At 37.8% G+C, this 27075-nt stretch overlaps 1 protein-coding gene across 2 annotated transcripts in view; it reads right to left on the reverse strand.

Moving 5' to 3' along the window:
- Nucleotides 1-27075, reverse strand: part of LOC150078580 (voltage-dependent calcium channel subunit alpha-2/delta-3-like) — a 1140037-nt gene that overhangs the window by 963763 nt on the left and 149199 nt on the right. For both annotated transcript variants that reach the window (XM_090384275.1, XM_090384274.1), the window contains exons 3-4: nt 21348-21458; nt 4884-4943 (exon numbers count right to left, since the gene is read on the reverse strand). In XM_090384275.1, the coding sequence (XP_090240401.1) occupies nt 4884-4943; nt 21348-21458 (171 nt within the window). The remainder of the gene's footprint in view (nt 1-4883; nt 4944-21347; nt 21459-27075) is intronic.

Here is a 27075-nt window from a genome sequence, read left to right on the forward strand (position 1 = left end):
GGGATATGCGGTGGTCATTCCCTGACCTTTCCGCATACTCCGTATTTGGTGGTCACGGGCTCAAACCCCGGTCTAATTAAGAAGTGTGTGCTACGCACTGCTGCTCCTGCCCACCAGGGTACAGAGGCACCTTGAACTGCTTTTCACCTGGCAGAGCAGTTCACCCGAATGATAAGGCACCCAGAGACAATCTCGAAGTTTCTCGCTCAAGGAATCAATCTGAAGCCTAAAGATGAAGATACAAGGAGCCCAGCGAAATATAGGCCAATCACCTGCCTCCCAACAATGTACAAGATCCTGACCAGCTGCATAACCAGGAAGATATCAGACCACTTGGAGAGCCGGCACCTCTGTAGCCAGGTGCAGCAGTGCGTAGCACATGCTTCTTGATTATACCGGGTTCAAGTCTGTGACCACAAATACGGAGGATGCGGAAAGGTCAGGGAATGACCACCGCATATCCCCGGAGCAATATGGCATTAGCTGCTATTGCTTCTAAAAACAAAATAATAGACAAACAACAGAATTGGAGAGCCAGAATATAATGGCCAAACGGCAGAGAGGATGCAAGCAGCTGAGCAAAGGATGCAAGGAGCAATTAACCATAAATGCCGCAGTTATGGAGCAAGCCTACAAGAAACGCCGCAACATGTACACAGTCTACATCAATTATCGCATGGCCTTCGACTCTGTACCTCATAGCTGGCTAATAGAGGCATATAATAGAATATCTACAAAGTCAATACAATAGTGACAAACTTCCTAGGAGAAACAATGGTGAAATGAAGTACCACCATTAGGGTCGAAAATATCACAACCAGGCCAATCCCCATCAGGAGAGGAATCTTTCAGGGAGATGCCCTGAGCACATTGTGGTGCTGTCTAGCACTTAATCTACTATCCACCATGCTGAACAGTAGCAAGTATGGATGTAAACTCAACAAAGGAAGGAAGAACGTGTACACCCTCAACCTCAGCCACCTAATGTACATGAATGATATCAAGCTCTACGTGAGAACCAAGAAGCACCTCCAGCAACTACTCCAGATCACCAAAAAATTCAGCAATGATATTAGGATGGAATTTGGTCTAGACAAATGCAACACCCACGGATTGCACCAGGAAAAATTAGTCAACTGAAACTACCAGCTTCAGAGTGGTAAAGAGATTGAATCCATGGCAGAGGGAGAGGCCTACATATACTTGGGGATAACGCAGGCTCAGCAGTTACAGCACAAGGAAATTAAGGACTGCCTGACCGAAAAATACCATTAGAGACTCAGAAGCCTGCTGAAAGCAAAGCTGAATGGAGGGAACACAGTTAAAGCCATAAATTCCTATGCAGTTCCAGTGCTAACACACTCCTTCGGGGCCATAGATTGGACTAACACCGAGCTGGAGGATATCATGAGAAAGACAAGGATAATGATGACCAAGAGCCACCAACACCACCCGAAATCTGCCATGGAGAGACTTACAATTGCCTGGAAAGGATGAAGGGGCCTGATAGACCGCATTGAGCAACAGAAGACAGTGATAGTTAACCTCAAGGATTACTTTCAGAAACACACAGCAGCACTCCACCAGGCCATAAGGGAGATAGACAAGCAGTATACCCCACTCAACCTAAGTGAGGAGCCCCCCCAGAACCAAGAGGCACAAAAGAAGCTAAAAAGATGGGCAGAGAAGACACTCCATGACAGACACTACAATGATCTCCATCAAGATCACATAGATAAAATTTCTCCCAAGCATAGCTCACGAGCAGTACACTCTTCCCTGAGACTGAAGGATTCATGCTCACCATCCAAGACCAGGTAATCAACACCAGGAACTATAGAAAATACATTTCCAAGGAGCCTGGAGTGTTCAATAACACGTTGGCGATGCCATATGGCCTCAGAAACGATTTAACACATCACCGTGGGATGCAAGGTGATCACCCAGACTGAGTAACTCATAGACACGATAATACATCAGAAGCTAGCAAGAAAATACCAGTTGATCGAAGAAAGTGTATCGTACTAGAAGTACAATACCCTGGCAGTACTAGAGACCCCAACCCATATTATGGTGTGGTCCCATGTACTGGGACCACACCATAATAAAGGATAGGACAATCCTGCACAACAGACCGGACATGACCCTTGCGGACAAGAAGGAAAAGGCTACCTATCTGATTGATACAGTGGTACCCAACACTGCAACCTGCAGAAAATCCATGGGGAAAAAAATCAGGAAGTACACGAACCTAAGACAGGAGATCAAAGAGATGTGGCATATGTAACAAGTAACGACCATCCCGATCATCATATAAACCACAGGTATGGTGCCAAAGACCCTACATAACAGCCTAGCAGCAATAGGTCTCCCAACAAACACCTAAATGGAACTCTAGAAAGTTGCAATCCAGAATACCTGTAGTCAGAGAGTTCCTCAACCAACAGTAACACCGGACATAACACCCTGTGTACGTGGTAGCAATACCCATCATGAAGTGGAACTCCCCAGTCAGGGAGAAATAATATAAGAGCAATAATAATAATGTCTCAAGTGCTTCAGATCTATTTCTACCATTGTTGCATATTCTTATTATTCTTATTGCTTGTGAAGTTATTATATTTCTCTGTATTTTGGGTGGTATATTGGAGCTCCAATAGCTAAGGTGTATTATTTTGAAGTTACAATCTTCTCTCTTATCGTATATTCCTATTTCTACTTGGTTATTCTTCTTAATATTTATTTTGAGGTCTAATAACATTACTTTTTTGTTGTCTACATTCATTTTTGTTAATGTAAGATCCATGGGATAGATATTCTTTTTGACCTCTTCTAAGTTGCTGTCAAAAGAAATCAGGTCGTTGATGTACTGTGTGTCTTTATTTGGTTGCTGTTCTTTTTTATTGTATTCTTTTTCGTAGTGATGTAGGAAAAGGTTTGCTGCCTGTACTGAGAATTTGGATCCCATTAGACCAATGGGTAGTGTATACAGAGTTCTGCCTATTACCTATTTATATATGTCTCTGCCATCGTATATGTAGTTGTTGAAGATGCAGAACTCTGTATACACTGCCCATTGGCTTTCATTTATTTTTAATTTTTCTTTGTGATCTTTAAAGTAGGTGTCCAATACTATTTTGAGTTTGTCTATTGGAATGGCAGTGAACAGGTTATGGTCGATCTGCCAACCCGCACTGGACCAGCGTGGCAGATTATGGTCCATTTCCCTCAGCATGAATTGTTGAGGAGGCTTCCATCCTGCAGTGGGTTGATAATGGCTGCACTTTGCTTTACTTTTTTATTAACTATTTCAGTTTGTTCATGTTCACTGCCTTTGATCAGGTTTGTGCTTTCATCCAGTATGCACCTTATCCAGCCATTAAATTCTTCAATAGGCGTTTCATATTTAAAGGATAATTTGTAACTGAACTGCATTAGGTCACAGTATATCTCTTTTCTAACTTTAAAATTATTCTTGTAGTTAGGCCTAAATTTTAAACAATGTTTCATAAGGTTTCTTAGTTCTTTATTTTCTATAATTTCTAAATCGTCTGTATTAACATGCCTGTGGTATATATTTATTAACCTTTTGTATCTGGTTTGGCAATTATTAAAGCCATATCTAAAGATTTAGATATGGCTTTAATAATTGCAAATACTTAATCCTATGGGTAACTGGAGGCTAAATCTAGGAATAATGGCTATTATCATTTTTAATGGCAGTAATAAGCTATGGTATTTTTGGAATATATTAACCCATCTAACTCGGTCAAACCTTTTGTCTAGATACTTAATCCTACAGTATTCTGTGTTTAGTGTTAAATTTTCTATGTTTTTAAGTCTGTATTTTCCTATATCTGTTATGAGGTTTATTAGATGTTCGTTCTTAACTTTAACTGTGTTAGTAAATCTTAGAGCTTTCAGTACACATGTTTGAAGCTAAATACTTGTATTTTCATCAATTTGATATGAATCATTTCTTGATCCCAGTCTGAAAGCATTTTTCTAAAATCTATAAATCTGTTTTTTTTTTCCATTGCCTCTTTTTCTTTGCGATCTGTTCTGTCTATTTCTTTTTATATATTTGCTACAAATGACTACTGGATGTAGTCATTTGGCCATTACTTACTATGCGTGTTTTGGAACAGGTTATGCAGTCCATTGACTGGTTTAGACTAGATTGTAGGAGTTTTACTTTTAGCCAGCAAGTCGTTGATTATTGGAACAAGTTCTCTCTGCAGCTATTTGAAGCTGACAGTTTGAATAAATTCAAAGGTCAACTGGATAGTTACCTATGTACTGAAAGTGGATCTACCATTATTTGTGTAACAATCATTATTTAAGTAAAATTTGAACTTGAGAAAGATTACAAAATTTACATTATATCACAGAATTTAAATTAACAGAGTATAACAGGAATTTAAATTAACAGAATATTACAGAAATTTAACTCAGCAGAAATAGCCTTGAAAGAATTTAACTCAGCAGAAATAGTCTAGAAAAGTTAAGAATTAAATTTACAAATTACTGTAGAAATTTATACCAACTTATCAAGTCACTAAATTTACTTTATAGATATTGATAGCACATTGATAGCAGTAATGCCAGATTAACATACCAACTGTGTGGTACTACACTCAGCATAGTGGAAAATGAAAGAGGTATGGGGATAATTGTGAAATCAGATATGATGTTCTCTATTAGGTACGGGTTTTTTTTTTTTTTTTTTTATTGATGCTCTATAAACTTCCTTTATTGCATCACCTGCCAATACTAATTATTCATGGATTTTTTTTTTTTTACTGTCCCTCACAGATATATAAACCTGGTAGGGGAGGGAAAAAAATGCAGTTTCCAATTCAAAGAGAAACCTTGCTACTTACTTTTAAATTTTCATCGTGATGATGGCCTTTTGCTGCAAACTCAGCAACTTCTGCAATTCTCTATTGAATTAAAAAGAGAATAAAAGATAAGATAAAAAGATTAGCATCAAAATTAATGAAAAAATGCTTTAATTAGTAATAAACTGACATGGTTCATATAATGTGAAAACGTAACTAATGAAGCACTTGAAATAACTTCTACTTCAGGTGAAAGATCAGTGAGAAGGTACAGCTAACTATGTTAAGAAAGTGAGCACAAGCACTGACTTATTTTTTTAAATTAAATGAGCAGCTACCTTTGAACTGCAAACAACCCCCAACATTAATGGACTTATTGAAAATCTTATACAGTAGACTCACAATTTTCTGGGATAGATGGCAAAAATAAAATTCTGGATAATCGATTTTCCAGTTAATCCAAAAATATGGAAAATTGTTCAGCAACGTATCTAAAAAATATGGTGATAGATAAAAAATGAAAAAAACTTACCATGCCATTTTCAAACTTTTGAATAATTTAAACTTTTTGTTCAATTGAAAGTGCAATGCAATTTCTAAACAGAAAAAAATATTTACTATAAAAAAAAAATTCAACACTTCTGACATAAATAACAAAACAATTTTTTTATTTTTTGGTGAGACGGAACACAACAATCCAACGTGGCACACTAAAACAAACTAAACATTTGTTCTCTTCCTATTGTTTTTTTGAGTAGTGGGTGTTGAAAACAGCAGGGGTTGCAGGATAATAGGTATATTCATCTCCCAATCAATATGTATAACGGAGCTTCTTGTCGCTTGCAATTGCAAAACATCTGTTTATACTTATTCTATTTTACTTAAATTTGATGATTTCGGGTGGATATATATATATATATATATATATTTTTTTTTTTTTTTTTTTTTTTTTTTAACTTTGCAGTCTTCAAGTATCTCAGTTAATATGATCCAGGTAAATTTAGTCTGCTGTATTACATTTTTTATACGAAGTGAATGAAAGTCAACTTTAATAACTTAAGCTCTTATATTTTATTTTCTTTCAATAAATGCAGTGTGTGTGTGTGTGTGTGTGTGTGTGTGTGTGTGTGTGTGTGTGTGTGTGTGTGTGTGTGTGTGTGGTAATGAAGGTTTTGCCACAAGGGCCTCCTGGGCCATATTGTGCCTGTTCATGATTTACTTTAGGGAAGTGATAATTCAGACACAGCATGGGTTTGTTAAGGGAAAGTCTTGTCTGTCAAATTTGATTGGATACTATGATGTGGTTACAAAGGAACTGGAAACAATATGGATATCATATACTTGGATTTGAGGAAAGCTTTTGATACTGTTGAGTGTGGAAGACCACTGCACAAATTGGAGCAGTATGGTATTAGGGGCAAGTTGCTACAAAGGATAAAAGGGTGGTTGAATGGGAGATGACAGAGAGTGGTAATCAATGGACGCTGCTCTTCGTGGAATGAAGTTATTAGTGGAGTCCCCCAGGGTTTGGTGTTTGGTGTTGGGCCCGCTGTTGTTTTGTATGATATTGATGAAGGTATATCAGGCTTAATGTCCAAGTATGCAGATCATACAAAGGTTGACTTGGGTTGTTAATGACAGTAATGGCAGTATACTGCTGCTGCAACAGGATCTGGAAAAGTTGGGCAGATGAGCTGAGAAGTGGCACCCGAAGTTCAACATTGACAAATGGAAAGTACTGCATATGGGTAGAAGTAACCCCAGAGAAATGTACCAACTGTGCATTTCTACACTTACAGTGGTAGAAAATGAAAAAGACCTAGGAGTAATTGTGGAGTCAGATGTGAAGTTTTCTAAGCAATGCAGACAGGCTGTCAGAACAGAACACAGGATATTGTCAATGATATAAAGGAATTTTGCTAATAAGAAAAAGAAGACCAGAAAGTACAACTTCTACCTTCCTATTCCTGCTGAGGCTTGATGGCCACAGCTTGTGATCATTTTTAATTTGGAACAATTTATTGGTTTTGTTCTCCTGCCAAATGGACAGCCATTTTTTTCTTCTGGCACTGTGCATAACGTGCTTGTAATCGGTGTAAGGTATCTGGACATCTGATGTTATGAGACTAGCATTCTTGGTGGAAAAATCTGCTTTTTCATTGCCTGTGATTCCAGAATGTCCAGGAATCCAAAGAAGATTATTTTTTGCTTGTTTGTATGAAGCTGTGATAAATTTATTTGAATTTGTTGTAAATAGGGTTGACTTGAAGGCAGTTTATGCCGAAGAGCAGATACAGTGTTTAGTATAGAGTCTGTATAGATTATGGTTTCAGGGTATGAAGACTGCTTTATATTCTTTAATGCCATCAGGATAGCATACAGTTGTGTGGTGTAATTACTGCACTCCAAAGGAAGCTGACGAGATATTGTTAAATTTGGCAGTACTGGAGCTGCACCAACTTGAGAGTCTGTCTTGGAGCCATCTGTGTAAATTTGAGTGTAACAAGAGAACTGAAAGGAGCGAGCCACATGAATCTGCTTAATATTGCAATTTTGAAGGTTATGCTTTCCCCATTGCTGGAAATGTTTATCAATATTTGCCAAAGGTATTTGCCATGGCGGTGTAACCATGCTTTCATTTGGAGTTATGTTATCCATATTTAGACCCCAAGATGTGTTTAAATTCTGTAAGCTAATACTGCATGGTTTATTTTGCAAAGGTTTATTTTTATACAAATTATCCCATTTTGGTGTGAAAAGATATTGCCATATAGGATGATGTGGGAAACTTCTGATCTTAGTTGCATAATTTAATAGCAGAGAATGCTGATGAAGGAATAGGGGTGGTTCATGTGCTTCTGTATAGAGACTCTGAACTGGTGATGTACGAAAAGCTCCTAGAGCAATTCGGAGAGCATTGTGATGTACAGGATCAAGCCATTTTAATACGCTCTGTCTTGCTGAGCCATATACAGGAGACCCATAGTCTAGTCTCGATCTAATTAATGAATGACATAGGTGCAGCAACATGTACCGATCAGCACCCCATGACATAGCAGAAATTGCCCTAAGTAGATTCAGCTTTCTTAGACAGGTTGTATGGATACACTTAATGTGCTTTAAAAAACTTAATTTTTTATCCAGAATTATTCCAAGAAATCTAATACTTTGTTGATAAGTAATTGGATAAGAATAGAGTTGTAAATCTGGATCGGGATGTAAATTTTGTTTACGGTAAAAGTAAAAAGCTGTTGTTTTTTGCTTTGAGAGTTGATAACCATTATTTTTTGCCCACTGAACTAGCTTGTTTATTGTGCCTTGAAGCCGTCTTTCAATTACACGCATATTTTGAGAGTGACATAAGATTGCCAGATTGTCTGCATACAGATATGTTTCCATTGCGTCAGGAATGCATGTGGTAATTGAATTAATCCTGATGGAGAAGAGCATGGCACTAAGCACAAAACCCGGAGGGATTCCTCCTTCTTGCACAAATGTTTGCGAGAGAGTAGAAAGAAAACTTACTTGCTCAAAAGGTTCCAGATAAATTTCGGAAGATGACCTCACAAAGAAAATCACTTTTCTAATTCTCGAATGGGGCGCTTACAGTTGATTCATAGCAGTGTCCAACCTACGGCCTGAGAGAAAAGTGAACTAAAACAGCATTTTAAATTTTGTTAATTATCAAAAAAAAATTTTCTAATTAAATGTTTTGTTCAGTAAATGTAATTGTGTATTATACTTAATAAAATTTTTTAATATTTTCAATTTTACTTGCAACAAGATATCGAAAATGTAACACACTAAAGAAATCTAACTTTGAATTTTTTTGAATATGGCCCCTGTATGGGAAAAGGTTGGACACCACTGGAAGGTGGGCCAGACCCATTGGGAATACACCTTGATCTGCTTACTCTTGACCAACGCAATTCTCCGTGTGGACCAATTGGTCGGATAGGTTTTACCAGGTAAAACCTATCCAGGTAAAACCATCCTTCAACACTAAGTTGAAGAATGCTAATTCCTTTAGCTCCCTTAATTTGTGCAGCAGCACTAATTGCCTAAAGGCCAGAAAAGTGAATGGGGCATACCAAGTTAATTCTCTCCTAATCCGTTTGCTATATGAAAATTTTCTTCACACAACGGAAACTATTTTAAATGTAACTTCCAAGGGGAATTAAAAATAATTAAACAGAATTCCGACTGAGTAATTTAGAATTATAAAAATGGTTATACAGTTTTATATATATAGAAAAAATATATATAAAAATATCTTATATATATTTTATATATATATAAAAATTCTATATAAAAATGTATATAGAAAATATCTTAACAATAGACAGTAAAAATGAAAATTTGGTTAAATCATTTTAAGCTTATTTGAATAGTAGGTAAACATGTGAAAAAAAATTTACAGAATATTACAAATTTCGAAGTGCATTACATCCAAATGTCACACATCACTGTTGATAAAGGCACTTTATTAACAGTGATGTGTGACAAAAAGCACTGTATATATACAATAAAAATCCCAAAAAAAGCACTGTATATATATAGAGTGCTTTTTTTGGAATGGTATGGTGTACCAGCACCTTTATTAACAGTGAGGTGAGACATTTGGATGCAATGCACTTCAAAATTTGTAACATTCCGTACATTTTTTTCACATGTTTACCTACTATTCAAATAAGCTTAAAATGATTTAACTAAATTTGCATTTTTTACTGTCTATTGTTAAGATATTTTCTATATAAAACTGTATAACCATTTTTATAATTCTAAATTACTCAGTCGAAATTCTGTTTAATTATTTTGAATTCCCCTTGGAAATTACATTTAAAATAGTTTCCGTTGCGCAAAGAAAATTTTCGTATAGCAAACGGATTAGGAGAGAATTAACTTGGTACGCCCCATTCACTTTTCTGGCCTTCAGGCAATTAGTGCTGCTGCACGAATTAAGAGAGCTAAAGGGATTAGCATTCTTCAACTTAGTGGTACCTGGTAAAACCTATCCGACCAATTGTCTCACACGGAGAAGTCGCACTGGTCAAGAGTAAGCAGATCAAGGTGTATTCCCAATGGGCCTGGCCCACTTTCCAGTGGTGTCCAACCTTTTCCTGTACAGGGGCCAAATTCAAAAAAATTCAAAGTTAGATTTCTTTAGTGTGTTACATTTTTGATATCTTGTTGCAAGTAAAATTGAAAATATTAACATTTTACATTTACATACACAATTACATTTACTGAACAAAACATTTAATTAGAAAATGTTTTTGATAATTAACAAAATTTAAAATGCTGTTTTAGTTCACTTTCCTCAAGGACCGTAGGTTGGACACCGCTATGAATCAACTTTAAGCACCCCATTCGAGAATTAGAAAAGTGATTTTCTTTTACAGCGAGAAATAATCATCTGTTGCTTCGCAGAAGTGCATTATCCACATTTTTTCCGTACGTTTTCCCCATTTCTGTTTACATGATCACAGCACCTGAATATCCGAATGACACCAATATTTTGGACAGTTTCAAAAAAAAAAAAAAAATTCAAATTTAAGAACTAGTGACATTTGGATGCAATATCAATGACGAGAGGAGGACAACGAAGGTATTAATCCTTCTAAATATGAATTGTTGGCATTTGGTGAAAATGAAGTTAGAAAATTATCAATTACAGTTAAATGCAATTCGTGGATACCTAATTGGTAAGAAGGTTTCAGAAGAATTGAAGCATTTGATGAACGCTCTGAGTACGATACCAATTTCACCGAGTGAATGTGAAAAAGGATTTTTACAAATGAATCTGATCGCCAACCCAACCCGCACTTCGTTGATGACAAAAACAGTTTCTTCACTACTGTTTCTTAAAACTGCAGGCCCACCACTGACCCGCTTCGATCCAGCACAATATGTCAATTTGTGGCTACTTTGGAAACGTCATTCAGTAACCGACACACAAAGAGGAGGAAAAGAAGTCAGCATAGCGTGTCAGATGAGAACTTAATAAAAATTTGGAATATTCTAACAAAAACTTTATGAAATTTATTTTTAATTATTTTACTCACAGTTTATTTATTTTTTTATATACTTGAATAATAAATTTATGCGTAATAAACTGTGTTAATATACTTAATTTGTTGTTCTTATTCTAAAAACATTACTACTAAAGTAACAATATCAGGGTGGAAAAAATTTAGAGTACTTTTCATATCTTTTTAATTTTCAATTTTTCCTGATTGCAAAGAATGAGTACCGGCATCTATTTTTTCACAAAAAAAGCACTGTGTGTGTGTGTGTATATATATATACATATACACACATGCAAATGTATTTGATCAGTGTATTGAGTAGGGTTGTCCAGGATCCATAATCCAATTAAATAAATTAATAACTTTTTTGTTCTTTTTTAGATGTTCAGTTTTATCAATACATATATATATATATATATATATATACTATCATTGAATTATATTAAATAAAGTTAAATTATAATGAAATAAATAAATAATTAATTAATTAAGCATTCATTAGAGGCAGCAACATGCAATTCCTCCATATGAAGCTGAAATACATCCAATATGTTAAATTAAATAAAATAAAACATAAGCCAGTGGTATGGCAAAAACTGTAGAGCGAAAATTAGCATAAAAATAACCCAAATAAACAATCAAACGAAAAGAAAGAATAGATATGAATAGTAGCCCATAAACCCTTGTATAATTTCGAACTTTAAATCCAGTAATGGGTCGATATGCTAATTTAGCAACGCCTGTGCTGCCATCTATTTTCCTTTTTTCTTCTATATAAGCTGATTCAGCTTACAGTATGTCAGTGGTGTGGCTCTGCTCTAGAGTGCTGTCTGTTCTATATTTTATTTTTCGCTGCATAAGGACCACCGCCGTGCAATTCCTCTGCATTGGTGGATCGATCGGAGGAGGGAGGGTGAATTGGTACTTCGAGCTTTTCACCATGGCGACGATTTGTATAGCGATTGAAATGTAGCGATTCCATGACCATCATTGGCCTCGTGGTACTCTGTCGAGATGGGGCATGATGGTCAGTCTATTTTATTTTAATTTATTTTGATTTTGTTATCGTTTGGTAGTTCCTTTAACCCTTTTTTGGTGATATTTCATGTCTTTTGGAACTGGTACCTCTGGGGGGTACCGCTAAATTAATAAATAATTGGCATTAGTCTAAATTTTGTATAGTTTTAATTGGATTTAAAGTTCGAAATTATACAAGGGTTTATGGGCTACTATTTATATCTATTCTTTCTTTTCGTTTGATTGTTTATTTGGGTTATTTTTATGCTAATTTTCGCTCTACAGTTTTTGCCATACCACTGGCTTATGTTTTATTTTATTTAATTTAACATATTGGATATATATATATATATATATATTAATAAGTTGTAAAAAAAAGTAAAAACAGCTGACATGTTGTCATTGTCAGATAAAATCTGACAGAGTGTATAAGGCTCAGTCAGATGGTTAAAAGCAGTAAAATGTGTATCCTTAAAATCTGATTAAAATATGTCTCAGAGATAAAACTGTGTCACAGGCCTCACATGTAGCAGGTCATCAGACCTTAGGTTCAAAGGCATATAGGTAAGAGGTGTTCATCAATGTCCATATGAAGTGTCACAGTTTAGAAAGGCTTACAAAGCGCAGACTACAAATCTTGGCGACTAAATATCTCAGGGGGAATTGATAGAGATATATAAGGCACTGAAGGGAAGCAATAAAATGGAGGAGGGGAGATATACTTTCACTAACAAAAAACAAGAACTGGAAGGCAGATGCACAGAATTTTGAGAAGTAACTCAAAGTGAGAAGTGAGTTTTACTTTTGTAGATTATTGGAATGGACTGCCTACAATAGTAATGGTGATTGATAATTTGGTGATTCAAAAGCAGAATTGGTAAGGCACTTTTTAGCAAAGGGTAAGGAAATTAATGATAGAAATTTTTTGGCAAATGCAGAAAAAACCCCACTTCCTTATATCATTTAGTCATTGTAATAATAATACTAATAATACCAAATAGCTTCTACAAGAAACCTTCACAGAAAAGCAAATTATCAGTTGCCATTTTTCACATATCTAGCCTGCAAGATCATTGGACCTAACCCCAGCAGAATTTTGCTTGTGGGGGTGGGATATCTGAAACACTTCTTTACAGAGACTGCCCTTCAAATATTTCAATTTGAAGAACTAATCAATCAAGAGGTAGTTATTGTTTGTTATTTGGTTTTTAGGAGCATTAGCAACTAAGGCCATATTGCTCGGGGAATATGCGGTGGTCGTTCACTGACCTTTCCGCATCCTCCATATTTGGTGGTCACGGGCTCAAACCCCGGTCTAATCAAGAAGCGTATGCTATGCACTGCTGCTCCTGCCCACCTGGCTACGGAGGCACCACTCAAGAGGTAGTGAACATTCTTTCAGAAATTTTGAAAGGCTGCTGAAGTGAACACAATGCCTAATCTCACTTTTCTTATTAGAAAATAATGGTGAGCATGTAGAGATTTGATTGCTGATAAAGACTGATGAAAACTTTACCTTCACGTTATTTTTCTAAAAAAAATCACTTTTCACTCCATCCTGGTGGTCATACAGCAATACTTCACTTAGCATGGCTTCAAACAACATGGATTTCACTATAACATTGTTTTCAATTAAGTTTAAGTTGAAAACTTAGCATTAGCATTAGTAGAGGCATTTGATGCAAGAAAGCAAGCTTATGCAACATCAGCCAAAAAAAAAAATTATAATAAAAAATAAAATAAAAAAAATAACCACTTCCACTTCACCCCTCTGTTCGTTCGAAATACCTATCCAGCTGAGCCTTAAACTTATTTAGGCTATCAACCTCCACGACAAGGGATGGAAGTCTGTTCCACAAACCTGCTGGCTAAAGGCAAATTTCTGCACATCTATCCTACATCTGTCTTTCCTCAATTTGAATTTATGCTCTCTCAGGTGATTATTCTGAGCAAGAGGAAGAATCCCATCATCACTGAGCATGCTCAAACCATTCAAGGCTTTGTACACCTCTATCAGATCACCTCGCTGGTGCCTAGTTTCCAGACACTGTAATTTGCAAAACTTAAACCTTTCTTCGTAAGAGCACCCCTTTGTTCCATTCACTAATCTTGTTGCCCTTCTCTGTACTCGTTCCAGCAGCTCTACATCCTTCTTGAAATGAGGCCTCCAGACCTGTATACAATACTCTAGGTGTGGCCTGACCATTGCCTTATACAAGGGAATAATCACCTCCTTATCCCTGCTAGAAAAATTCCTATATATCATTAACTATACACCATGAGCTATTCTTGCAGCCCATCTGCACTGCTCAGAGAACTTCATATCTGCCTGCACAACCACCCCAGGTCCCTTTCATTCTCTACCACTGTCAGTGTAGTACCACAGAGTTGATACGTTGCTCTAGGGTTGCTGTTTCCCATATGTAGTACTTTACATTTTTCGATGTTAAATTTCATTTGCCCATCTGCTCAACCTTTCCAGATCCTGTTGCAGCAGCATAATGTCAGTAGTGTCCTTGACAACCCTGCCAACCTTCATATCGTTTGCAAAGTTGGACATTAAGCTTGATATACCATCATCAATATCATTTATAAATACAGAAAACAATAATGGACCCAATACTGAACCCTGAGCGACTCTATTAGTAGTAGATGAATTTGATGCAAGAAAGCAAGCTTATGCAGCATCCGCCAAAAAAAGGCTATCACTTCCACAACAAGGGATGGAAGTCTGTTCCACCAACCAACTACCTGCTGGCTAAAGGCAAATTTCTGCACATCTGTCCTACATCTGTCTTTCCTCAATTTGAATTTATGCCTTCTCAGGTGATTATTCTGAGCAAAAGAAAGAAACCCATCAGCATTGAGCGTGCTTAAACCATTCAAGGCTTCATACACCTCTATCAGATCACCTCGCCGGTGCCTAGTCTCCAGACACGGTAATTTGCAAAACTTTGTTCCAATCAAATCTTGTTACCCTTCTCTGTACTCGTTCCACCAGCTCTACATCCTTCTTGAAATGAGGCCTCCAGACCTGTATACAGTACTCAAGGTGTGTCCTGACCTTAAGTAATGTATACAGTACTTAAAGTCAGGCATTGCCTTATACAAGGGAATAATCACCTCCTTATCACTGCTAGAAAAATTCCTGTATTTCATTGACAAGACACCATGATCAGAAAACTTCATATCTGCCTGCACAATTACTCCCAGGTCCTTTTCATTCTCTACCAGTGTCAGTGTAGTACCACAGAGTTGATACGTTGCTCTGGGGTTACTGTTTCCCATATGTAGTACTTTACATTTGTCAATGTTAAACTTCATTTGCCACCTCTCAGCCCATCTGCTCCACCTTACCAGATCCTGTTGAAGCAGCATATTATCAGTAGTGTCCTTAAAAACCCTGCCAACCATGGTATCGTCTGTAAACGTGGACATTAAGCTTGATATACAATCATCAATATCATTTATAAATACAGAAAACAACAATGGATCCAACACTGAACCCTGAAAGACTCCACTAATAACATTAGTCCATGATGAGCAGTGTCCATTGATTACCACTCTGTCTTCTCCTCCTCAACCATCCCTTTATCCATAGCAGCAATTTGCCTCCAATGCCACGCTGCTCCAATTTGTGCAGCAGTCTTCCATGTGCAACAGTATCAAAAGCCTTTCTAAGATCCAAATATATAATATCAAAGTAATTCCCTGCATCCAGTTCTTTTGTGACTGCATCATAGTATCCAATCAAGTTGGTCAGGCAAGACTTTTCCTTAACAAAACCATGCTGTGACTGAGCTATAACTGAAGTCTTGTCTAGATGATCCTGCAGTGCTTCTTTAACCAGTGCCTCCATTAATTTTCCTGGAACAGAAGTTAAACTCACAGGTCTATAATTACTTTTGTCAGCCTTTGATCCTCCTTTGTGAATTGGGGTCACATTTGCACATTTCCAGTCTATGGGTACCTCCCCCTGAGTCCAAAGAAGCACTCATAATTATGGCTAAAGGTTTGATTACTTCCTTTGCTGCCTCCTTCAATATAACAGGACAGATCCCACTCACCCCAGATGGCTTTTTTATGTTTATCCTCAACAATTTTCCTCCACTTTCCTCTTAGTTATTACAAAATCAACTAACTCACTGCCAGAGTTTATTTCACCTCTGGCATTCCCCTTGCTGAAGAACTCCCCATGTTTGAATGTAAATGCAAAATATTCATTTAGACTGTTAGCCCCCTCAGCAGGATCATCAATTCCGATTACAGACCAGCTTATATCTATCATAGGCTTCCATGTAACCCATTAATTTTTATGTATCCCATGCATTTTTCTTCTCTGGCATATATCTCATTAGTTCATCTGACATCCATTTAGGCCTAAATCTTGAACAATATTTCTTAGTTTGTATGTAAAGCGTAGCTTCCAAGATAAACTCTTTGAATGCTTCCCATTTTGAATTTGCTGTTGATAACATCATTAGTTGGTCCCACTGTATAGAATTTAAATACTGTCTCTTTTAGTAAATTCCACTTCAGCACACTGTGATCACTGACACCTAGTAGTTCCTTTATCTGCACATTCTTAATACATAAAGAATCACTACTGATAAGCAGATCAAGAGTATTACTCCCTCTAGTTGCCTCCCGAACATGCTGATGTATAAAACAATCATCCAATAAGTCCACAAAAGCCTTGCTAGTGTGTGAGTGACCAACCCACAAATTCCAGTCAATATCTGGGAAATTAAAATTTCCCTGTTATAAGACTCTCTGATTTACTAGCCCAATCTATTTCCCTGTACAGTTTCTTATTATATTCATCAAAGTCATTAGGCCTATAGCACACTCCTACTCTCAATTTTGATCTCCCAAAGCTTACGTAACACCAAACTGACTTGACACTGCACTGTCCAGCTATGTCGACTTTTGGGGAGTACACATTGTACTCCCCAAAACTGGAATTTGGGGAGTACAATGGTGTAAAATTCTTTATATTGGTGTAAAACCACGTCTCTGATATCCCAACAATATTTGCCTTTGATGTTTGAGCAATACCTCAAATTCATTTACCAAACTCCTAGCATTGGTGTACACGCAAGTATACATGCACCTGTTCCTGTTCTTAGCTACCCTAACACAACCCATGTGTTTAATTGTATCGCAATGACTTCCAGCAGTCTCTGAAATACCCTGCATCTTGTTTTCCAGGCTGCTGCTGATTCCAATAGAAGCACTGCCAGAATCACTTTCACCTCTGCCAGTGGCTACTGTTAATCTATTAGTCCTTGTATCCACCCCCCCCCAAGATAGCAGTTTTCCGACCCACCTAACACTGCCTTGATAGCATCAGCAAATATTCTTGCACCCTTTCTATTTAAGTGTATACCATCCCTGTAGAAGCAGTCTCTCCTGTTAACAAGTACAGACCAGGCTGAAAAAAATTCTACCCCTTGAACCATCTTTCCAGAGCCGAATTGATCGACAAGGCTCTCATCATATACTTCCTCCAATCGTGTCTGTGCAGAATTGCAAACACTTTCAAATTCAACCCTAATTCTCTGCTTTTTTTTTTTTTTTTTTTTTTAACAGTGACCTGTACTTGTTAAGTAATTCTGCCGGTCTCCTACTCTTAATATCATTAGTGCTAACGTGTACAACAATATCCCCTTCTGTGCCCCTAAAAGATGATATCCAATCTGCAACGTTATCAATCTTTGCCCCTGGCAGACATACCCTGGTTCTGTTCCACCTATCCTTTTTACATACCATGTTCTCCATTTCCCTGACAATAGAGTCACCAACAATAACTAGTTCCTGTGGGACCAGCGCATTCTGCCTTGGGGGTTGCCACTGTGTTGCGTGATGATCAAGTGTAAGCTCTGGCGTTGATGTGGGCAGCTGAGAGCTTGATGGGCCCCTCAATTTAGATCTTCGAGGGCATCCACCCTGTCCTTCAAGCTGTCATATAGGCCCATAACAACGCTGAGTTGTCGCCTGATTTCCTTTCAGTTCTTACATCGTGCACACACAAAGACATCCCCCATGGCAATATCATGTCCCCAATTGCTCCACAAACATCAAGCAAGCAGTGCATTTTAAAAGGTGTGATTCAAAGGGCAACTGCCCCCCCCTCAGTTCTCCCCTGAGCCACAGCACTCCCATTACCTTGAGCCTTTTGCTTTGCTGGTCTGGTCTGAGTCATGATTTCGATTTAATTTCAATAAAATTTAAATTTCAGTACAAAATTATAATCCTAAACTTGTATCCCAACACAGTTATAACACTATATATATATGCCAATTTATGCTAATAAAACGAAAAAACTTCACTATTTCCAGGAGCAGTAAAAACTTCGCCTGCACACGGCTACTCTCGTTCCCAAATAGCTTATGAGTAAGGATCTGCAATCTCCTTTCATTTATTGTTTATTACAAACATCACAGTGAAAGAGTTACTGATGCTATAATGCACCTACCATTCTTCTCCTTACAATGCCATGAGAAAGTCATGTGAATTGAGAGAGAGAGAGAGGAAATAATTGCATATTGTAGGCTGGTATGCATTATTTAAAGTAACAATTTTGCATGGCTCCAAAAAAAATTACTTCAATGAAAGAAAAACTGACAAATTGAATATAAAATATATTGCTTTTCATTATTACCAGAGAATATTGTATTTTATGTTTTATTACATATGTGCAGAAAAACAAACAGAAGTACCTTACCGAGGTTTCATCATACAATGAATTTTTTGTGGAGTTTGCCTTTAGCCAGTGGATGGTTGATTGCTGGAACAAACTTCCATCTGTTGTTGTAGAAGTTGATAGCTTAAGCAGAATCAAGGCAGAACTAGACAAACAGTTGGAGTGAGTGGATGGGTGAAATGAGAAAGGGGTGTGTGTTTTTTTTTTTGGCTGATGCTATATAAGCTTGCTTTCTTGCATCATCATGTGCCCTTGCTAATGTAATCATACTAGGCTACTAGGCTTTACATACCAACTAAGAAATATTGTTCAAGGTTTAGGCCTAAATGGTTGTCAGATGAACTAATGAGGCATATGGCAGAGAAGAAAAATGCATGGGATACATACAAATTAACGCGTGACACGGACGCCTATGATAGATACAAGTTGATCTGTAACCAAGTTACAAAGGAGGTTAGGCAGGCGAAGGCAGATTACGAGAGATCCTTGGCAAGGGATGCGAAGAAAAACAGCAAAGAGTTCTTTACTTATGTAAACTCTAGAAGGAAGGGGATGAATCAGATTGGTCCACTTGAGATCGATGGGTCAACTGTTGATGACCCTGCTCGGGTAGCTAACAAACTAAATGAATATTTTGCATCGACATTCACACATGAGGAGTTATTCAGCGAGGGGAATGCCAGAGGTGTATTCAACTCTAGCAGTAAGCTAGAGAATCTTGTAATAACTGAGAGCAAAGTGGAGGAGAAATTGTTGAAGATAAACACAAGAAAGGCACCTGGGGTGGATGGGATCTATCCAGTTATATTAAAGGAGGCAGCAAAGGAGGTAAGCAAACCCTTAGCCATAATTATGAGAGCTTCCTTGGACTCAGGGGAGGTACCCATTGACTGGAGATGTGCAAATGTGACCCCAATTCACAAAGGGGGATCAAAGGCTGACACAAGTAATTATAGACCTGTGAGTTTAACTTCTGTTCCCGGAAAATTAATGGAGGCACTGGTGAAAGAAGCACTGCAGGATCATCTAGACAAGACTTCAGATATAGCTAGGACACAGCATGGTTTTGTTAAGGGGAAGTCTTGCCTGACCAATTTGATTGGATACTATGATGCAGTCACAAAAGAACTGGATGCAGGGAATAACTTTGATATTATATACTTGGATCTTAGAAAGGCTTTTGATACTGTTGCACATGGAAGACTGCTGCACAAATTGGAGCAGTGTGGCATTGGAGGCAAGTTGCTGCTATGGATAAAGGGGTGGTTGAGGGGGAGAAGACAGAGAGTGGTAATCAATGGACACTGCTCATCGTGGACTAATGTTATTAGTGGAGTCCCTCAGGGTTCAGTATTGGGGCCTTTATTGTTTTCTGTATTTATAAATGATATTGATGATGGTATATCAAGCTTAATGTCCAAGTTTGCAGACGATACGAAGGTTGGCAGGGTTGTCAAGGACACTACTGACACTATGCTGCTGCAACAGGATTTGGAAAGGTTGAGCAGATGGGCTTCGAGGTGGCAAATGAAGTTTAACATTGACAAATGTAAAGTACTACATATGGGAAACAGCAACCCCAGAGCAACGTATCAACTCTGTGGTACTACACTGACAGTGGTAGAGAATGAAAGGGACCTGGGGGTGGTGGTGCAGGCAGATATGAAGTTCTCTGAGCAGTGCAGACGAGCTGCAAGAGTAGCTCATGGTGTATTGTCAATGATATATAGGAATTTTTCTAGCAGGGATAAGGAGGTGATTATTCCCTTGTATAAGGCAATGGTCAGGCCACACCTAGAGTACTGTATACAGGCCTGGAGGCCTCATTTCAGGAAGGATGTAGAGCTGCTGGAACGAGTACAGAGAAGGGCAACTAGATTGGTGAATGGGACAAAGGGGTTCTCTTACGAAGAAAGGCTTAAGTTTTGCAAATTACAGTGTCTGGAAACCAGGCACCAGCGGGGTGATCTGATAGAGGTGTACAAAGCCTTGAATGGTTTGAGCATGCTCAATGCTGATGGGATTCTTCCTCTAGCTCAGAAAAATCACCTGAGAGGGCATAAATTCAAATTGAGGAAAGACAGATGTAGGATAGATGTGCGGAAATTTGCCTTTAGCCAGCGGGTGGTTGGTGGGTGGAACAGACTTCCATCCCTTGTCGTGGAAGTTGATAGCCTAAATAAGTTTAAGGCTCAGCTGGACAGGTATTTCGAACGAACAGAGGGGTGAAGTGGAAGTGGTTATTTTTATTTATTTATGTTACTTTTTTTTTTTTTTTTTTTTTTTTTTTGGCTGATGCTGCATAAGCTTGCTTTCTTGCATCAAATGCCTCTGCTAATGCTAATGCTAATGCTAATAATCAGTCTAGAATCACCTCTGTCACATCATTCATTTAATAAATGCCGTTACAATCCACATGGATATAAAAAAAATGGGGATAAACTGAGAACATCCTGCAGCATACACAAAAGGCTTGTTTGTTTTCATTTCGTATCTAAAACTATTCTGTATTATAAACTAAATAACAGCCGACTGGGCTAGCCAGGTGGGTAAAGTGCCTGCCTGGCATCCCAAATGTCGTGAGTTCAAATCCCACCTAGGGCTTGGATACTACGATGGTGCCGTACTTTCCGATTGGACCTCACGGCCACGATACACGAAGGAAGCAGGAAAAAAAAACTGGTTCCTTTGTGTATTGCTCACATCATATGATAAAAAAAAAAAAAAAAAACTAAATAAGAAGAGAAAGCTTACTTTAACAGCATCCTTCTTCCATGAAAGCATATTCTGAACGTCGATACGCATTTCATCTAACATCTGGCTTGCATCCACCCATTCCACTTTAGCTCCTAGTTCAAGAAAATTCTGAAATAAAATGGCAACAATATAATACTAAACAAACAAGTGGTATTATGCATTATTTATTAATAATGGTACTTATATTATATTAAAATATGATATATACATTATAATGTACAGATCATAATTACTATACATTAAAGTGACATTTCGAATATTTACCAATATCCATCATCAGATCATGCTGTTGGGGAAACAGAAAACACAAAAGAAAATAGATGATGGTTATCAGTAAGATACCCAAAACATCACTTTAATGTATAGTAATGTAGGCGAACAGCCTAATAAACTATATTATTAATTTGACATGGCATAAGAGTGGTATTAATATAATAATAACCTTAATGGAAAACAACCACATATTGTCCTTCCCTAACTATAAGGTATATTCGGGTCAAACAGCGCCTGAGGTTTCTCCCATCTCTGTGTACGCACATTGTATCAGAAACAGAACACTGTCAAGCCAGAGATTTAAAAGTGTGTGGGACGTGGGTTGTGTAAGATGTTATGCCCATTGTTCCTCTGGCTTATTGGCCGCCGGGCCTCTATTGGGAACCAACGTTGCCCATACCCCGCCATGTGGAGGCTAGCCAGGTGTTACCAGTAAGTGATACTCTGGCAGGTCCTGCCACCTACTTTCCTATGATTTCAGTGGCAAGGACCTAAAAAAAAAAGGTTGAAGTGATCGCGGTTGATTCAGGTAAGATTTCGTTAAAGAGCACTGTGTGGAGTTTTACGCTGAAAGGACAAGTTCTAGGAGCCTAAAAGGTCGGGCAAAATTTTGTTTTAATTTAAGTTTGGACGTGTGGGACAAACACTGTGTAAGAGAAAGTATTGGGAGGGGAGATTGAAGACTGGAGGATTGAAGTAGGAAGAAGGGAGTCGATAGTGAAGGTGGTCCCCACGGACTGGAGATGTGCAAATGTGTCTCCAATTCACAAAGAGGGATCGAAGGGTGACACGAGTAATTACAGACCAGTTAGTTTAACTTCTGTTCCGGGTAAAATAATGGAGTCACTGGTTAAAGATGCATTGCAGGATCATCTAGACAAGACTGCAGCAATAATTCAGACACAGCATGGGTTTGTTAAGAGAAAGTCTTGTCTGACAAATTTGATTGGTTATTATGATGTGGTTAAAAAGGAACTGGATGCAAAAATAATTTTGATATCATATACAGGCATACCTCGATTAACGAATAGGATGCGTTCCACGAAATTACTTCGTTAAGCGAAACTTCGTTTTCAGAGGTAAAAATACTATGGCCAGAATAGGGATACGTTCCTACGTAAAGAAAATGAAAAGCTTTTTTTCGAACAAAGAAAAGTTTTATTAACAGTCAACTTACATACAAAGTGAAATCACATTTTAAAATATGAGGTTAAAGTTGATTGTTTATGCTTTTTTTCTCTTTCATTTAACAATTGCCTATACAGAGTTATTGCATTTAACACTGATCGCATAACTATAACACTTCTTCCTAAGTCAGGATCATTTTCACTAAAAAAATTTAAAACGTTTTCAAGATCATTTAAGCACCTTTTTAAATCTTTGGTTGTTAATACTTTTTCGGCAGGTACTTCTTTAACTTCGCCTTCATTATCTTTGTCTTCGTTGCTAACAAGGCTTTCTAAATCTTCCACTGAAAAACCATCATCTTCTGCATTCAATAAATTTCTAACATCCTCTTCATCGACATTTTCGAAACCTATTTGATTGAGCCATCTGGATAACTTCATTTCTAATTCTTGGATGTTACTTTCTTCTTCTAGTACAACTTCTGGCCATATTTTGCACCAAACTCCATTTAAGCATTTCTTAGTGACTTCTTTCCAAGAACTATCAATGCTTTCTATTGCGTTTTTAATGGTGTAGTTTTTCCAAAACGTTTTAACTGTCATTTCCTCTTTATCCTCTAGTTCAGTTAAATTGCTTAATGTTCGACGCAGATAATAAGCTTTAAATGATGCTATTACTCCCTGATCCAATGGTTGAATCAGGGAAGTTGTGTTTGCTGGAAGAAACACAACTTTGACAGGAATGCATGTGTCCAACGTGTTAAGATCAGTAGGATGTCCCGGAGCATTGTCTAACAACAAAAGAGCTTTTTCTTCAAAGTTGTTTTTTTGACAATATTTGTTTATATTTCAGGTGATTAAACAAAAATGGAATATTTTTTTATGTTAAATGGGGCTTGAAATTGCGGACTTCGTTATATCGAGGCTTCGTTATCAGAGGTAACGTTAACCGAGGTATGCCTGTACTTGGATTTCAGGAAAGCTTTTGACACTGTTGCACAGGGAAGACTACTGTACAAATTGGAGCAGAATGGTATTAAAGGTAAGTTGCTACAATGGATAAAAGGATAGTTGAGTGGGAGAAGACAGAGGGTGGTAATCAATGGGTGCTGCTCTTCATGGACTAATGTTATTAGTGGAGTCCCACAGGGTTCGGTGTTGGGTCCATTGTTGTTTTGTATATTTATCAATGATATTGATGAAGGTATATCAGGCTTAGTATCGAAGTTTGCAGATGATACAAAGGTTAGCAGGGTTGTTAATGACAGTAATGGCAGTGTGCTACTGCAACAGGATCTAGAAAATTTGGGCAGATGGACTAAGAAGTGGCAACTGAAGTTTAACATTGAAAAATGCAAAGTACTGCTTATGGGTAGAAGTAACCCAAGAGAAACGTACCAACTGTGTAGTAGTACACTTAGGGTGGTAGAAAACGAAAAAAACCTGGGAGTAATTGTGCAGTCAGATATGAAGTTTTCTGAGCAATGCAGAAAATTGTTGTCAATGATATACAGGAATTTTGTTAGCAGGGAAAAGGAGGTGGTTGTCCCTCTGTATAAGGCAATGGTCAGGCCACGCCTTGAGTACTGCGTGCAGGTCTGGAGGCCTCATTTTAGGAAGGATGTAGATTTGCTTGTGCATGTACAGAGAAGGGCAACAAGATTGGTGAGGGGAATGAAGGGATCCTCTTACCAGGAGAAGCTTAAGTTCTGCAAATTGCAGCTTCTGGAGACTAAGCACCTGTGAGGTGATCTGCTGATTGAAGTGTACAAGGCTCTCAATGATTTTGAATCTCATCCAGCTCAATGCTGATAGGATTTTTCCTCTTGCCGAGATGGTTTTTTTATTTTTTATTTTTATTTTTTATGAAAATCGCAAACACAAGACAGACTAGAACCTATAGTACTTAATACTGTGCATGGGTTGAAGGTCGAGAAGATGTAAGAAAATATCTTTTGACATTAGACTTGAACTTCTGTAGACTAAAAGTTTCAGGAAATGCATATGAAGGAAGGCTGTTCCAGAAAACGGCAGTTGAATGAATAAACAAGGAAGATGAAAAGTTGGTTCTGTGGGTTTGAAGTGGGACAGTAAATAGATGTTGGCTGATGGCAGCACATGTTTGGACTGTTTTGAAAGAGAGAATGGGAATTATAGAAACCGATTCAGAAGAATAGTGCCCATGGATGTATCTGTAGATAAGGCATGCAGCAGAAACAGAACGTTTATGAGACAGAGTGGAGAGACTGCTAGAGATGAGTCATTAATTAACCTAATTGCACTCTCCTGAATGGAATCTAGAAGCCTGAGAGAGGTTTTTGGGGGCACTGCCGCAGATGTGGGAACAATATTCCCAGATAGAGTGGATTTGCAATTTGTACAGAGGAACAGCTGTTCGAAAGAAAAGTAATGTCAAGAGCGAAAGAGAAAACCAACCTTTTTTTGATGCAAAGGAAGCAATATTTTTAATGTGCTTGTGCCAAGAGATTAGAAGTCATGGTAATCCCCAAAAGAGATATATCATCTTGCCTAGAAATTGGAGTGACACCAAATATAAGCATAGAAGCAGAAGAATCCTTTTTGTGAGATATAAGACAGGACTGAATGTTAGAAGGACTGAAATCAACTAAAATATCTTTGCCCCACTGGAGAATTACCTGGAGACCAGCATTTAAGAAAATGGTAGCAGATATTCGAAAAGTGAAGCTGATTGAACAGGGCAAGCTTTCTCAAACTGGAAAGTGGAATGCAATGTGTTATCATCAGAAAAACTATGGAGAGGATTTCAGAACAATGGAAGAAGGTCATTAATATACAAGAGGAAAAGAGTGGGAGAAAAAACAACTTTGGGGGACACCAGAATTGGTGGAGAAGTTGGAAGACAGAGCCATCTACTATCACCCTCAGTGAGCAGTCGGAGAGAAAACTGGATAACCAAATACAAAAAACAGTTGGCAAACCACAAGCTTCCATCTTGTGGTTTGCCAACTCGAAAGCCTTTGAGATGTCAAGAGCAACTGCTTGTGTTTCTCCAAACTTTTCCATTGAATTTGTCCATAAATGGGTAACATAAGCCAGAATTTCACCGGTGGATTGACGCTGATGGAATCCATATTGGCAATCATTGACCAGACGGAAGGTTTCTAGATAGTTTAAAAGTTGGCAGTTAATTGATTTCTCCATTATTTTAGAAAGTGTAGAAGTATTTGAAATGGGACAATAATTGGATGGGAGGGATTTCTCACCTTTTTTAAGGAACTGGCTGGATATGAGCAAATTTCCAGGCAGAAGGAAAACATCTTTGGAATAAGTAAGTGAAAAAAGGCAACAAAGAACAGGAGTAAGTTTAGGAGTGCAGGTTTCAAGAACAAGTGGAGAAATACCATCAGCACCTGGAGCTTACCAAGATAATTAATTATCTTGGTTTTACCAAGATAATTAATACATGAGTTGGAAGAAAAATAGTATGCTATCAGGGCAGCTTTATCCATGACTGAAGTTACTATAGAACCATCTCGTTTTGATGGAGGTGAGAGCAGAGATGGGCAAAAGTTGTGGCCAATAGCTTTGGCAAGAGATCAGAATGCTCGGCTACCATTAGGACAAGAAGCAAGTTTTCTAATCTTAGCCTGTTCAAAATCTAGTTTGGACTGATTAATAACTGCTTTACAATTGTTGCGAGCTCTGGTGTAAACAAAAAATGAAACTGAAGAATTAGAAACAAGTCAATTATGATATGCAACATGATTACGATATGCAATGTGAGGAAATCAGGCACCAACTCAGCATTCTGATGGACATCTATGAGAGTTTGATGAGTCAGGTAGATACCCTGGAAGTAATTAAAATGGGGGCCCATTGAGCTCTCAATTGCCCAACTGAATGCAACAACTCACTCTTGGCCACCAGGCAATGCAAGTGGCAATCTTCAGAGCAGAATGCACTGGTCGTAGAGGAGCTAGTTATTGTCTGTATCTCAATTGTCAGGGAAACAGAAAATATATTGTGAAAAAAGATAGGTGAAATAGGACCGGGGTATGTCTGCCAGAGTCAAAGGTTCATGACGTTGTACGGCAGATATCATCCTTTAAGGGCAAAAAGGATGATATTGTTGTACACGTTGGCACAAATGATATTAAGAGTAGGAGACTGGCAGAATTATTTAACAAGACAATGCTGAAAAAAAGCAGTGAGCTAGGGTTGAATTTGAAAGTGTCTGCAATTCTGTCCAGACACAATACGAGGGAGTATATGTTGAGAGCCTTGTCGATCAATTTGGCCCTGGAGAGATTGTGCAAGGCTCAAGAGATAGAATTTTTCTCAGC

This window comes from Mastigoproctus giganteus, chromosome 11, assembly GCF_048544385.1.
Source record: "Mastigoproctus giganteus isolate SK-2022 chromosome 11, ASM4854438v1, whole genome shotgun sequence".
In the NCBI taxonomy this organism is placed as follows: Eukaryota; Metazoa; Arthropoda; class Arachnida; order Uropygi; family Thelyphonidae; genus Mastigoproctus; species Mastigoproctus giganteus.